The following is a 13,486-nucleotide window of genomic DNA, read 5'->3' as shown; positions in this document are numbered from 1 at the left end:
ACATACGGCATTGGCGGCCCAGCAACATAGTAAAGCGTGCCCTGCATTGACTATCCGGATGTGTACAGAGCTATACCCAGCCGACCTCTCACAATTTCGCCCTTGTATTCTCTTGTGCAGCCATTTCCCTCAATTCTCTCCTCAGAATCTTGCCCGTCGGATTCTTCGGAATGGTATCGACAAAGTGCACACCACCTTCTAGCCGTTTGAATTTAGACACACGCTCCGCAAGCCAACTCTTGATCTTCTCTGCAGTAGCTGCTGTTTTCTTATCCGCTGTTTTGAGCACAATATATGCTCTTGGTAGCTCAGTATCGTTACTTGAATCAGTTAGTTCATCTTCTTTCGACGACATGGGGGTGGAACTTACGCAGTAACACCGATGACAGCAACATCTTGTACGTCTGGATGATCCAGCAGTAACGCCTCCAACTCAGCAGGCGCAACCTGCAGTCCCTTAACCTTAATCAGCTCCTTCTTCCTGTCCACAATAAACAGATAGTTATCCGCATTCACATATGCCACATCGCCCGTCTTCAACCACCCATCCTCAGTCAGCGTCTCCTTTGTCGCATCCGGCTTATTCCAATACCCCTTCATGACATTCGGGCCCCTAATCCAGATCTCTCCCCTCTCACCTTGCGGCGCTTCAACTACCCCAGCCTCATCTAGCACGATTTTCATCTCACAGTTGGGCAGAATCTCGCCAACCGAAGCATTGGTAGACCTGCGATTCGGGCCCCAGATAGTCCCCGCGCATGTAAGTTCCGTCATACCCCAGCCCTGCTTCAAGTTGACTGCGCCACCAGACCAGAGCTGTTCAAACTCAACACTGATCTCGCGGCCCAGCGGTGCAGCACCACAACCCGCATGTTCCACACTGCTCAAATCGAACTTCTTCGTCACTGGATGCTTGGCCATGCCCACGACAACCGGCGGCACCAAAGCGAGATCCGTGATGCGGAACTTCTGTACGCACTCCAGCATCTGCAGTAGGTCGAACTTGGCCAGCATGTAGACTGGCACACGTTGCTTCGGAGCGGAAATGGCAAATACAGATTGCGCGTAGGCGTGGTACATGGGCAGAAGACAAAGTTGTCTCGCCCGCTTCTGACTTTCCTCGTAGTTTTGCCGCTGGCTGTTCACGTGTAGTATTTGAACACAGTTTGCAATATGGTTCCTGTGCGTTATCATGACGCCTTTTGCCACGCCAGTGGTACCGGACGAGTAGTTGAGTATGACAACGCGGTCGAGTTCCTCTTTTGTTTTCAGTTCTGGCCATGCGTATGCAGCGCCGCGTTCTGCGTCGTCTAGCAGCTCTGTCCAATGCCGGATGTGGCCCAATTCCGTGCTACGTTCGACTTTCCGCCCCTCGAATGTAGCGATGCCGTCGTCAAAGACGAAGATTTGGGATGCTGCCATCCCGGCTTCTTTGGCGGCTGCGATGCCAGTGTCCAAACCGTTCTCTGCACAGAGTAAATACCGTGCCCCGCTGTCTTTAAGCTGGTATGCCAGTTCTCGTGCAACGTAAGTTGGATTTGCGCCAGTGAAGATTCCCTCGGCCATGATGATGCCCATGACTACACTGGGGAAGAAGAGTGTATTGCCTGAGAACAAGAGTACACGCTCCCCTGGTTGTAGACCCATGCGTCGTAGTCCGGAGGCGAAGCGTTGCGCATAGAGACGGTACTCGGGTAGTGAGATTTGGTATTTTTCTGGCGATTCGCAGGAAATGTAGGCGGGTTGGTTGGGGAGAGGAGCAGTGGGCGATTCAAATATGTAGGTTGGGACTGAGACTTGAGGGATTGGGACCGAGAAACGTGATTTAATCACCATGGTTGCGGTTTGGTTGGTCTTGTTTGATGAAAGAGATGGACCAAGTTGCAATGATGTTGCTTGTCAAGATAGTATTGAGTTCGTGCCGTAAGATCTTATGGTATAATTACTCCGCGACTTTCCGTCCGTCGTATTCAAGGGAGGAGTGATGAGTGTCTGGTGCCAGTCAACAATCACAGAAGTTGATGGTGTGTAGACGTCGACTCTCATCAACAGATATCGCCCTCATATACTTCCACACCCCGTCCCCGCATATGCTACTGTATGCATCTAAGGCCCCCCTCAGCCTCGCCTACGCACCATACCGCGGCCTTGACTATGCCCAGTAGCCTAGCCCAGACTAATCAGAATGGCCAAGCATATCGGCATGGCATTGCAGACTACGAAACGGGCGAATCCCCATCGCTTGCCCAGCACATCAAATAGTCGGTGAAGAATAGGCTCCTAATTGATATCTAATTGATATCCTACATCTATCACGTCATCTCTCCAATTCAATGCAACAAAAAACCATGTTCGACACAGGGGTTGTGCCGAGGCAGCTAGGGGAGGAACCCAGGAAATAAGGATTAGCGAGCGGGGAACGATTAGCTTTCCGAGGTTCGAGTACCGGAAATAGCTGAGTACCAGGGATAGCTGTTTAGCGGTACCAACTTTGTTGTACGTAGGTGTGCTAATGGTGCGGGTTGGGCTTGGGAAAGTCTCCACATGCCACTATACGAGGAGAAGGGATTGAGTCTCTGTTGCTGCGCGTGTGTTGATCTAGTAAGTTTGACTCAACCCTGAAAGTTTGGAGATTCTAGAGTTTGAGCGAAAAAGCTTGTGTTTTCGATTCTACGACCCTTGCATGGTATGGATACCATGAATGCCGTGTAACTAAAGCGGGCATTTGAGATTTTGTTGATGCTTTGTTCTTTTGAGCTTGTATGCGGTATACATCACCTTGCGCTACTTCCTCAGGACTATCTGTACTCGTGTGTTGCCGGATACATGTAGCCAAGATATCGTAACACTGATGCATCGATCTCTGGCAGGATATTTAAACTGTTCATACTCGTTTATTGCGCTCGTTTGTGTCAACAGTACGCGGGTAGTTATACACCAGGGCAAAATCTATGAACAGAGATGCATGATTCTACAGGAAATAGGTACAGTAACAATCTATCGCGATGAGTAAACAAACAGAATAGCAAAAGAAAGAGATGGCTGGAGGGATCGAGCAGGAAATCAAAAGTGCAGAACAAGGAAAAAGGAAATTCAATAAAACGGGGAAGGGAAGACAAAATGAACAAGGGGAGAGTTGAGTGCGGCTTTTCTGAGACTTTTCTCAGTGACACACTACTTGATGAAGTGATAGTCCGGGTCTACATCCAGAATATGACTTTGGTGACATTGTCGTGGTAGGGGTTCGCTTCTACGACAGATTTCGCACTGTAAAATTCCGCCTTCGCATTTTCTAACAGTAGATATCTTGCACACGCCTAAAAGCCGACAGCCTAAATATTCTTACCGGAAATAAAGTGCGATAAGACCTAAACAGTGAAATGGCCCGCGATTAACCCTATCTCAATTTCTTTAGGCTCCGACTTCTCGCATATACTGCTCACCTGGACAAATACAACACTGTTCTACTTGTGCTTTCGTGGTAGTGTCTAACCCTTGAAGCTATCTAAAGGCTGTTTGCCGACCAACTGTAATCTAATTGCATCCTATGTAGGTACCTGACTACTTTTCAACCAGTTACAGTATGATCCCCCGCTTCAAGATATACACAAGAGATACGAGGCAGGACGAGGCTTCTGATAATTTTGCTGAATCTCTGGAGCTAACATCATGCAAGTCGTTCTTAATCTCACTCCCTGCTGCTTGTAGTTCACAACCTTTTCAGCTGATGTCCAGTCGATCGTCGACCACGGGCTATGTTTTATACGCCCGCCTACCATATTCTCGGTTAAAAGATGATTGTTGGCATGGGCTCCGGGGACTCCGAGTAGTTGAGGCAAGGCAGCAGCCAAATCGTGCCGTCGTCTCAGCCAATCGCATGATACACAACCAACATAGTATGCCAAACTAGTGGCGCAGAGCCAGTAAGTCCATTAATAAGCAATTATATACCATTTCTGCAGTATTGATTGAACTAAGACTGTCAGCTACTTAGTCTCCAATCTCGAAGGTCAATACTGCTTCTACAAACTCACAACCACCACCATGACTTCTCCAGATAAAACTTCCATCTTCACAACATCTCTTCACACCGAAAGTTTAGAGACACGACAGCCACCTCTATCTATCTCAACCAAAACATTTGCTTCCACAGCCCCGCCAAACATTGAACCTCGCCAGGAGACAGGCGGTAACGGTTACGGCCTTGTCTACGAGGGCTACATCCACGGTGTACTCAAAGGCACCGAGCTTGCAAAAGAGTATGAGAAGCTAGAGACTAAGCAAGAAAGACACGACTCCATCATCAACAAGGGAGAGAAGAGAGGCAAAGTTCACTGGGATACAAGGCGGAAGTGCAGAAAGTCGGAGGATATTGAAATGGGATGAAGGAGCAATTTCTACATTCTCTCTGTAGAGAGAGAAACGAGATACCGCTGTAATTTGCTAAAAAATATATGTTGATCCTATTTCTTGTGATGGTGAACCAGTCTACATACGTCCCACGAACAACGACCTCCCCTCCACTAGCGCCATCACGTGCTAGCGCACCGCGCTAACCCCACGCGACGCGTCAAACCCTCACTCATCTTTCCCACCACATAAACACATCCACCAAACTAGTCAAACACACTCACACCACCTCTCCCTCGATTCACAGAGGAGCCTTGACCCCATTGAATCCCGCAAAGAACCAAAATAAGCCCGTGACAATGGACCACCTCCAGACCCCGCGTGTCCTCGCCCCCCACCTCTCAAACTTCCAACACCGCATCGTCCGCATCCTGGGAAAAGTAGTATCGCTCCGCGGCGAGACTGCTGTTATTGATGCCGGTGGGAATGTGGATTTGATTTTGAATAGGGTGAGTTTTGCGTGTGATCCCCTTCTCAAATCCCATTTACAACACCCCCGATTCCCTAGCCCTGAATCCAAGTCTTGAATTAGCAGTTATCCTTTTAAGAAGTTGGAGCCTAAAACACGGATTTTTTAACACATTTAGGACTCCCATCTTGCGCTCAACCATGCGGTAGAAGTCATCGGCAAAGTCGATCAGAATTTGCATGTCAAGGTACAAGCTGCTACTGACTTTGGGACGGATATCGGTATGTGATCTTTTCTCTTTCCGGTTCTCCTGTCTATCTGTCATTTCACGCTAACGGGCAACTCAGATTTCAACGCTGCAAACGCAGTAGTGGAAGCCACACATCGGTACAAGGAGATCTTCTACGACGACAACTGAGACAGTTGGTAGAGGTGAGGTATCAGTATGGAAAAGGGCGTGAGTCACGGGAGTTGATGTCAGATCCAAACTTTCTGCTGAGGAAAAATGAATGGATAGATGGTCATTAGTGCAATGATAGTCGAGCATCAAAATTGAACAGATGAATCATGTACATTGGTCGCATCGAATGTCTACGCTTGATGTGCCATACCACAATGCAATCCGGTCTTTCAAAACGTGGGGATATATATCATCCCATTTCTATCAGACACCATCACACCCGGAATAGGAAGGGAGAAAAAAGAAAACGCCCATAATGCCCGTCTAACACCTCCCGAACAGCCACTCGCTAGAACGCCCGCTCTCATACGAAGAAAGAAAGAACGTCCCCGTCTACAAGTCATCTAAAGCTTACTTCTCACCCCCTCCAAGCGAAATTTAACATCCTTAAGCTGTTTCCCCACCGGCTTCCACTTCTCAAACAACTCCAACAACTGCTCGACCTCACTCCCCAACTCCTTCTTTACAAACTCCTCCTCCAGCAACCCCCTCATCGCCCACGGCAGAAAGAAAGGATTCGGATTCGTACTACTAGTATTAGTCTCATACTCTTTAACCCTCAGCTTGAAAAGATCCTCCTTTTTCCCACTACCAGCAGCACCAGCACCGCCCTTCCCCAAGCCCATATCGCCGATAATAGGTATCTGTATACCCTTAAAACTACTCGCCGTACCGGGTCTCTCTTTATTACCTGTGGGGTTGATGGGGAGAGATGTAGTTTCTAGGGTGTGTTGGACGGCGAGGGCATAGACGGCGGGGTCTTCGTAGACGCGGGAGTGGCCCTCGCCGCCGTAGAGGGAGCCAGCAAGAGCGGGGCTGAGTTCGCGGATGAGGCCATGATCGGGAAGGCCGAGGTTGCGAAGTTTGAGTGTGAAGCCGACAAGGTGGGTTACAAAGTCTGGGGCGTGGATGCGGCCGTCGACGAAGACGGCACGGTAGATGTATGGGTGGGAGAGGGTGGAGAAGGTGGAGGACTGGGTGGTTGGTGATCAGTAAAAGCGATGTTGGAAGTGGAGGGAAGGGCTTACTTCAAGGGAGACGAGTTGGTCATCAATGCTACCGACGTAGAGTATTCGTACACCAAATCGAAGGACTTCGTCTAGGGCAGCCAGATACATCTGGCTGACTAGGCTCTTTGGGTTAGAGAACTCGAAGAGCTCAGCGGCTGTGGGGCCAAGGTATCGTGTCTTGTATTCGATGAATGGACCCATGTTGACGCCGGCCATGGCACAAACGCCTATCCTTGTCGCATTGACGCAGCCGAATTGTATCAGCTTGGCTACTAGCATCATGGCTACCGGTACGCCCTGCGAGTGACACGCTACAAGAATGAAGTCGGCTTGCTTGATATGGTCGATCCAGTTCAGTAAGAGCTTCCATAATGAGTTGACACGCTCAGCAATGAAGCCCTCACCCTCTAGCGCGATCTGCTCAATCTCCGGCGTATAGCCACGAGCTTCGGACCAGTCTTTGATCGCGGCGGCAGCAGCATTCGCGAATCGTATTGATGTTCCAGTTGGCTGGCCTAGAACCTTTTGAAGGATTGGAGCAGGGAAGAATCCGTGCACACCAATAGCCACAGCTTTCTTGATCTTCGGCGGGGCTGGATTGATGTGTAGGTGTGGTGTTGCACGTTCACTTCCGAGAAAGTACCGACGAAGCTGCTGCCAGAAGTTCGGTTGCTGTACCATCTGGTAAGTGTTCTTGAACTCTGGTAGCACAAGGCTCGCTGGTTCTTGCTTGGCCTTGGACTCTTGTTTTGGGACTGGCTTCGCCGCGGAGGCGGTATCTGGTTTTGTAGGCGTAAGTACGGGGGAGGTCTTAGTTGGAGTGGCAGTCTGGCTTGAGCTTGGAGTGTCTGTTGGCGTGCCTTTGGCTGGAGTTTTTGCTTTTGGTCGTCCTCGTAAAGACGCAAATGATTTCTTCGCTACAGCTTCTTCCTTTGGCGGTGGTAACGGTTCTTTGGGCACATCGGCGTCCGCCTTGGGCTGTTCTTGTTCATTGAACTGCGCTGCCTCTGGGTGAGATTGCGAAGGAGTGTTGAACACTGCGACCTCGCCCACATGCTTCTGCGGCCCAGCTTCGTTCGGATCCTTCTGCTCCCCTGGCTTCCCTCTGTACCAAAACGCCCATGCCGAAGGCTTAGACGATGTCATCGGAGTTGTATTGGCCTGAGTAACATCGGTCGATGCTGCTGGCTCGGCGGTGGCTGCTACTTCCGGTGCGGGTGCGGTCTCCGATGTCGCGGCGGGTGGTGCCGGTGCCACCTCTTGCTCTGCTTCAGGTATCGCATCTGGCTTCGGTACACTGTGTCCAGAAGCGGGGGGTTCTACAGGAGGAGCGTTCGCTTGGGCATTCTGCGCACTGCTCCACGACCAAAACCATGAACCCGACGCAGCTCTTGCAGTATGTTTGGAAGTTTTAGGTGTAGCATCCTTCGTTTCCACATCTTGAGTGGGCACTGACTCTGATGGTGCATCCTTCGTCTCTGTGTCTGCTTTCAGGTCAGACTTGGGCGGCACTACACCAACGTCCAGGCTCTTTGTTTGTGCGTCTGGCTCCTCTGAGGGCGTCGGTCCAGGCAACGGCGTGGTCGAGGCTTCCTCAACGCTTGATTTTGCCTCAACCTTGGCTTTGCCTGTATCCGCGTACCCATCAGGTCGCGACCACCAACTCCGCCAACCCCATGTGCTAGCAGCTGCATCCACTTGTGACTTTGGCGGTTCGGGGGGTAATGGCGGCTCGTCCACCTTGGGCGTTTGCGGTTCTTCAGCGTCTTTCGGCTTCGGGGGTTCTGGTTCGTCCATGAGTCCGCCTGACGACACGTTCACTGTAGTGATGGCGGCGGGTATAGCTTCGCCCTTGCTCGACTTGCGCTTTGTGAGGAACTTCTTGGGCGACTCGTCCCTTGGCTTTCTTGCTTCATTTCCAGGCAACTCGCTAGTCGCACCGCCAGTAACGCCGATGCTTTCAGTCGCTGTCCTGACTATAGCAGGTGCTTTTAGTCTCCAGCTACCGGTGCCTGAAAGCCACTTTTTGCCTCTCGGCGTTTGCGTGCCGGAATTTGTTGGTGTTGTAGCGTCAACTGAAGTCGCCGAGGCGGCTACCGAATTATCTGAGGGCGCATCTTGAAGAACTTGGCTCCCACTAGGGGTACTAGACGGAGTATTGGTATTGCTGGCATCAGGTGGCAGTTCGGGGCGTGGAGATGTTGCATCGACTGGGGCCTCTGTGTTTGGCTTTGATTTCTTACGTGGATTCATTCCTGCAGAGAGAGAGCTGAGCAGGCGATACGGCCTCTAGAGTAGCGATTAGCACAAAGAGGCCATGGGTGAGGTCGGCTGAATACCTTCATCCCGACGTGGACGGGCCAGGCGCGTCGGACGTCTGGCTCGCCATGACGCATGTGCATGTCCCGTGCACTACTCCATAGCCGTGTTAGCGTACTTCTGCCGCATGCGTTCTGCCACCGCCTAGCGATATTGTCGGCTTCCCAAATTTTAGTGAGCGAACTTTTGCCCGCGGTATCACGACGCCAACCCGCAGCAATGGCGATCCAGAAAAAGGTGCGCAAATACAGTTTTTGTGCGCGCAATAGTGACTAATAATTGATAGCACGGAAAAGGTCGTCTCGACAAATGGTACAAGCTCGCAAAGGAAAAGGGCTACCGTGCGCGTGCCGCCTTCAAGTTGATCCAGTTGAACAAAAAGTACAACTTCCTGGAGAAGAGTAAGGTCTTGATCGATCTTTGCGCTGCGCCCGGATCATGGTGTCAAGTCGCTTCAGAGGTAACCAACATTGCGACAAACTATGCGCCTCTATATTAACGACTCCAGGTTATGCCCGCGCATTCCCTCATTGTTGGTGTCGACCTTGCCCCGATCAAGCCTATCCCGCGATGCATTACCTTCCAGAGCGATATTACGACCGACAAGTGCCGAGCGACGCTGCGCCAACATCTCAAGCATCTCAAGTGTGATACAGTCCTGCACGACGGTGCGCCCAATGTCGGAACTGCCTGGGTACAAGATGCCTTCACTCAGGCTGAGCTTGTATTACAATCCATGAAGCTGGCCACTGAATTCCTCGCAGAGGGCGGAACATTCGTTACAAAGATTTTCAGATCAAAGGATTACAACTCGCTCCTCTGGGTCTTCAACCAGCTTTTCGCAAAGGTCGAGGCAACGAAGCCGCCCTCTTCCCGAAATGTCTCCGCCGAAATCTTTGTCGTCTGCCGTGGTTACAAAGCCCCCAAGAACCTCGATCCCAGATTCCTCGACGCTCGCAGTGTCTTCGCCGAACTCGCGGACCCAACGCCCAACAACGAAGCCAAGGTTTTCAAGCCCGAGCTAAAGAAGAGGAAGCGTGAAGGTTACGAGGAGGGAGATTGGACACAGTTCAAGGAGGCGCCCGTATCCGACTTTATCCAAACGACCGACCCCATTGCCATGTTGGGTGGCTTGAACAAGCTCAGCTTTGAGCAGAAGCCTAATGGTGATATTGCTGTCGCTACCATTGACAAGCTCCCCGAGACAACCAAGGAAATCAGGGATTGCTGTGCTGACCTTAAGGTCCTGGGACGAGCCGACTTCAAGCGTCTTCTTCGCTGGCGATTGCGGGTGCGCGAGATCTTTGGCTTTGCGACCAAAAAGACAAAGGTTGAGGACGAGGCAAAGGCAAAGGAGGCGAAAGAAGGTGAAGAAGTTGCAGAAATCGAGTCCATGGACGAGGAAATGCAAATCCAAGAGGAGCTAGAGCGCATGAAGGAGAAGGAGTCAAAATCAAAAAAGAAGCAGCGACGAGCCGAGAACGAGCGCAAGCAAAAAGAAATCACCCGTTTACAAATGAACATGACTACACCGTTCGAGCTCGGTATGGAACAGGCAGGTGGCGACGATTCCATGTTTGCGCTGAAGGCTGTCGATAAGGCTGGTGCTATCAACAAGATTGCCAAAGGCAAGATGGCACAAATCGTCGAGCGTGAGAAGCAGGAGGAAGTTGAGGAAGAACTTGAGACCGACGACGAAGAGGATCATCTTGAACGGGATCTAGACGCCATGTACGGCGATTACGTCGAACAACGGTCCGCGCGAGATGCAAAGTATCGTGCAAAGCGAGCTAGGAAACAAGACGATGACGGTGAGTGGAATGGTTTCTCTGATGAGGACAAAGAACAGAGTGACGATGAAGAGCTGGTACAAGATGCGGACAGCGACTGGAGCGACGATGAGGAGGAAGGACCCAAGGGCCTCATCACAGATCTAGACAACGAAGAGCAGTCTAAACAAGGCCTCACCAAGCGCGCTGCACGCTTTTTCGACCAGGACATCTTCAAGGGCATCGACGGACTCGATGACCTAGAAGATGATGAGGACAGTGGCATCGATGTGGAAGGCGACACAGAAATGAAAGACGAGACCGTCACATCCGCCCCTGCACCAGAGGCCGAACTATCCATCCGAACCACCACCAATCCCGCGCCCTCAGCCTTCGACGAAGAATCGTCAGACGATGAAGACAAAATCGAAGAAGTCGCACGCGACGAAACTCAATGGGAGCAAGACAACATGCCCATGAAGAACGGACGACCGGACATCGACATCATCACTGCCGAAGCCATGACCCTAGCACACCAAATGGCCACAGGCCAAAAATCCAAACACGACCTCCTCGACGAATCCTTCAACCGCTACTCCCTCCGCGACGTCGACGGCCTCCCCGACTGGTTCCTCGACGACGAAAATCGCCACTCCAAACTTCAACGCCCCACCACCGCTGCCGCCGCCTCTGCCATCAAAGAAAAGCTTCGCGCCCTAAACGCGCGCCCCATCAAGAAGGTCCGCGAAGCCCAAGCCAGGAAGAAGTTCAAGGCCGCCCAGCGTCTAGAAAAGCTCAAGAAGAAGAGCGCGCTGCTTGCCGACGAGGAAGGCATGACAGAGAAGGAGAAGGCGCAGAGTATTGCGAGATTGATGAGTCGTGCAGCCAAGAAGAAACCGAAGCAGAAGGTTAGTGTTATTGTGGCCAAGGGCGGGAATAAGGGAATTAAAAATAGGCCGAAGGGCACAAAGGGTAAGTATAAGATGGTTGATGCGAGGTTGAAGAAGGATGTTCGGGGTGAGAAGAGGGCGGCGAAGAAAAATAAGAAGAGGTAGATGGGAAGTTTTTCAGAGGATTTATATTATGCTATGTAGAAAACGCGGTGTTTGCCTACTAGGTTCAAGGCACTGGAAAATGGTATTCGTTATTTCTTCAGTTACCTGGCTTGGTTATGGTTCCATGTGTATGTTTGGCGTATGGTGATGTTGAGACTGATGAACGTAGGAAATCTATTGCAAGTAATAAGATAAACAGACAGCAAGAATGGTATGAAAATCTGACAGAATGCTGACAGAACAAAGGAAACCAGGGACCATAAACACTTCTCTTGGACGAACCTCCCCTCCACCCACTTACATCCAAAACATAGTACCGTTCAGGTTGCTGTGCCAGGGTCAGTGGGTGTTTCCGTCGTTGGCACGATGTCTGTCAAATTCAATGCCCTCTCCTCTCACTCTTAACAACCTCCGTCTCAGCATCATCCTCCGAATCCTCAAAGCGCCTCTCTGCCGTCCCCTGCGTCATGGGGAGAGGTCCCCGGCCTGGGTGTATTCGGTGTGCAGTTGGTGGTAGACGTTGCATAACTATGCGGATGAGTTGGCTTTTGCGGATTTCAGGCTGTCTCCTACACTGTCTCTGTAGTAGAGTATGCGCTTCGTTAACAAAGTCAATCAGGCTTGCTTTGAACCGCTTTGCTTCTTCTAGAGCTTTTTCAAAGGTGGTATCGTTACTGATGTCCTTTCACATATAGATGTCGATGACTTTGTACTTCTCTTGGCCGCTTATGATGTTGAACTCAACACCAAAGGTTTTGAGTGGATCTACGAGAGCTTTGGCGTACTCCTCACCAAAATTTGCTATCCAAAACAGCGTTTATCTTCTTCTTCGTCTTCTTTTACTCTACTAATATTATTTTCGCTGTGGTGTCCTCCCAGGCCTTCGCCACCTTCTTTCCACTTTCAGGATCGGTGTCCCAGTCGATGGCTTTGCGAAACATATCGATTATGGGCACTTCGACTCTGAAGGTCTTGGTGGTCTTGGAACGATCGCTGAGATATTAAAACTTTACTTTGACTCCTTTCAGGGCGTTTTGAATGTGCCATTGAATTGAGTCCGTACAACCACGCTGTTTGAGATATTCCTTCAACGGTATTTCACGCTATAATACAGTAGCTGTCCTGCTAACATCGAAAAGAGGCTTCCCCATGCCGTCCTTGACCCCCGTAACGATATCCATTGATTCTTTAGATGCGCGTCAGCGTCTACCGTTTCCACGACCCGACATATCAAACGTGCGCAACTGTAACAATCGGAAAAGTCTTTAGTAAAGACGACAGTAGATAAGCTGTGGATCAAAATTCGATATCATTTCCAACCGTGTATTGTACCTTCATCCCTCCCAACAATCCTTCCTACCTGTCCGCTTATGAGGTACGCTCAACAGCAACCATTGCGGTTTTGACCCCAAACGAGCCCCATAACCTATTATGCGCAACCCTAGGTATGGGATTTACTGATTGATCGATTTCAGAGGTTTTCCTTAAAGTGATTGTGAGGATTTTCTGTGGAGCAATATCGACTGCGCAATTATGTTGCATCTACGAAGATGTAGCTAGCAAAGCGTATGAGATTAAGACGTTTTTGTGTAAAGTCACAAATAAGATTGTCTATAACTCATACGTACCTAAAGGGAATAAAGAAGAGCAAAAGTCATAACTACTGTCGTGAAGCATACAAGCATCTCTCTTAACTTACCATCCCGCCCCACCCGCCCCACCCGCACTAACGCCACACCTCATCCCACGTTCCCACACTTCCCCCCTCCTAACCAAAAACAAAGCCACAGCCACAGCCCTGCCTCCCCTTCCTCCCAGCTCCCACATACATACATACATACATAACAAAAAAACGTCAAAAAGAAAACACAGCTGCTCCCCCGGAAAGGCTCGAACTTTCAACCTCCTGATATCGCCACAGAAGCTGTAACAGTCAGACGCGCTAGCCAATTGCGCCACGGAGGATAAAGCAATTCAAATTGCTCGTGGCTTGTTGTCATGTGATTGATGAAGAATATTTGCCTTAGAACATTAATATTGGACATTACAATAGT

General features: G+C 50.3%; 5 protein-coding genes across 5 annotated transcripts; 3 read left to right on the top strand and 2 right to left on the bottom strand.

Annotated features, from left to right (window-relative positions):
• Positions 1-88: 88 nt before the first annotated feature.
• PtrM4_085860 (CaiC, Acyl-CoA synthetase (AMP-forming)-AMP-acid ligase II) lies at positions 89-1,836 on the bottom strand (the record flags this gene model as incomplete). The annotated part of the gene is made up of 2 exons (XM_001940145.2): positions 89-320; positions 371-1,836. The coding sequence occupies 2 exons, from the start codon at positions 1,834-1,836 to the stop codon at positions 89-91; spliced, it is 1,698 nt and encodes a 565-aa protein (XP_001940180.2).
• Positions 1,837-4,044: 2,208 nt separating this feature from the next.
• PtrM4_085850 (uncharacterized protein) lies at positions 4,045-4,386 on the top strand (the record flags this gene model as incomplete). Its single annotated transcript, XM_066106694.1, has 1 exon — positions 4,045-4,386. One exon carries the CDS (start codon positions 4,045-4,047, stop codon positions 4,384-4,386), a length of 342 nt encoding a protein of 113 aa, XP_065963632.1.
• Positions 4,387-4,709: 323 nt separating this feature from the next.
• On the top strand, positions 4,710-5,237 carry PtrM4_085840 (Rep-fac-A-3 domain containing protein; the record flags this gene model as incomplete). The annotated part of the gene is made up of 3 exons (XM_001940147.2): positions 4,710-4,859; positions 4,998-5,100; positions 5,167-5,237. 3 exons carry the CDS (start codon positions 4,710-4,712, stop codon positions 5,235-5,237), a joined length of 324 nt encoding a protein of 107 aa, XP_001940182.1.
• Positions 5,238-5,623: 386 nt separating this feature from the next.
• On the bottom strand, positions 5,624-8,542 carry PtrM4_085830 (BASP1 multi-domain protein; the record flags this gene model as incomplete). The annotated part of the gene is made up of 2 exons (XM_066106693.1): positions 5,624-6,253; positions 6,308-8,542. 2 exons carry the CDS (start codon positions 8,540-8,542, stop codon positions 5,624-5,626), a joined length of 2,865 nt encoding a protein of 954 aa, XP_065963631.1.
• Positions 8,543-8,827: 285 nt separating this feature from the next.
• On the top strand, positions 8,828-11,432 carry PtrM4_085820 (FtsJ, 23S rRNA methylase; the record flags this gene model as incomplete). The annotated part of the gene is made up of 4 exons (XM_066106692.1): positions 8,828-8,845; positions 8,895-9,068; positions 9,117-9,899; positions 9,966-11,432. 4 exons carry the CDS (start codon positions 8,828-8,830, stop codon positions 11,430-11,432), a joined length of 2,442 nt encoding a protein of 813 aa, XP_065963630.1.
• Positions 11,433-13,486: the final 2,054 nt, after the last annotated feature.

Source organism: Pyrenophora tritici-repentis, chromosome 3, assembly GCF_003171515.1.
Source record: "Pyrenophora tritici-repentis strain M4 chromosome 3, whole genome shotgun sequence".
Taxonomy (NCBI): domain Eukaryota; kingdom Fungi; phylum Ascomycota; class Dothideomycetes; order Pleosporales; family Pleosporaceae; genus Pyrenophora; species Pyrenophora tritici-repentis.
This window is presented reverse-complemented; position numbering and strand designations above follow the sequence as displayed.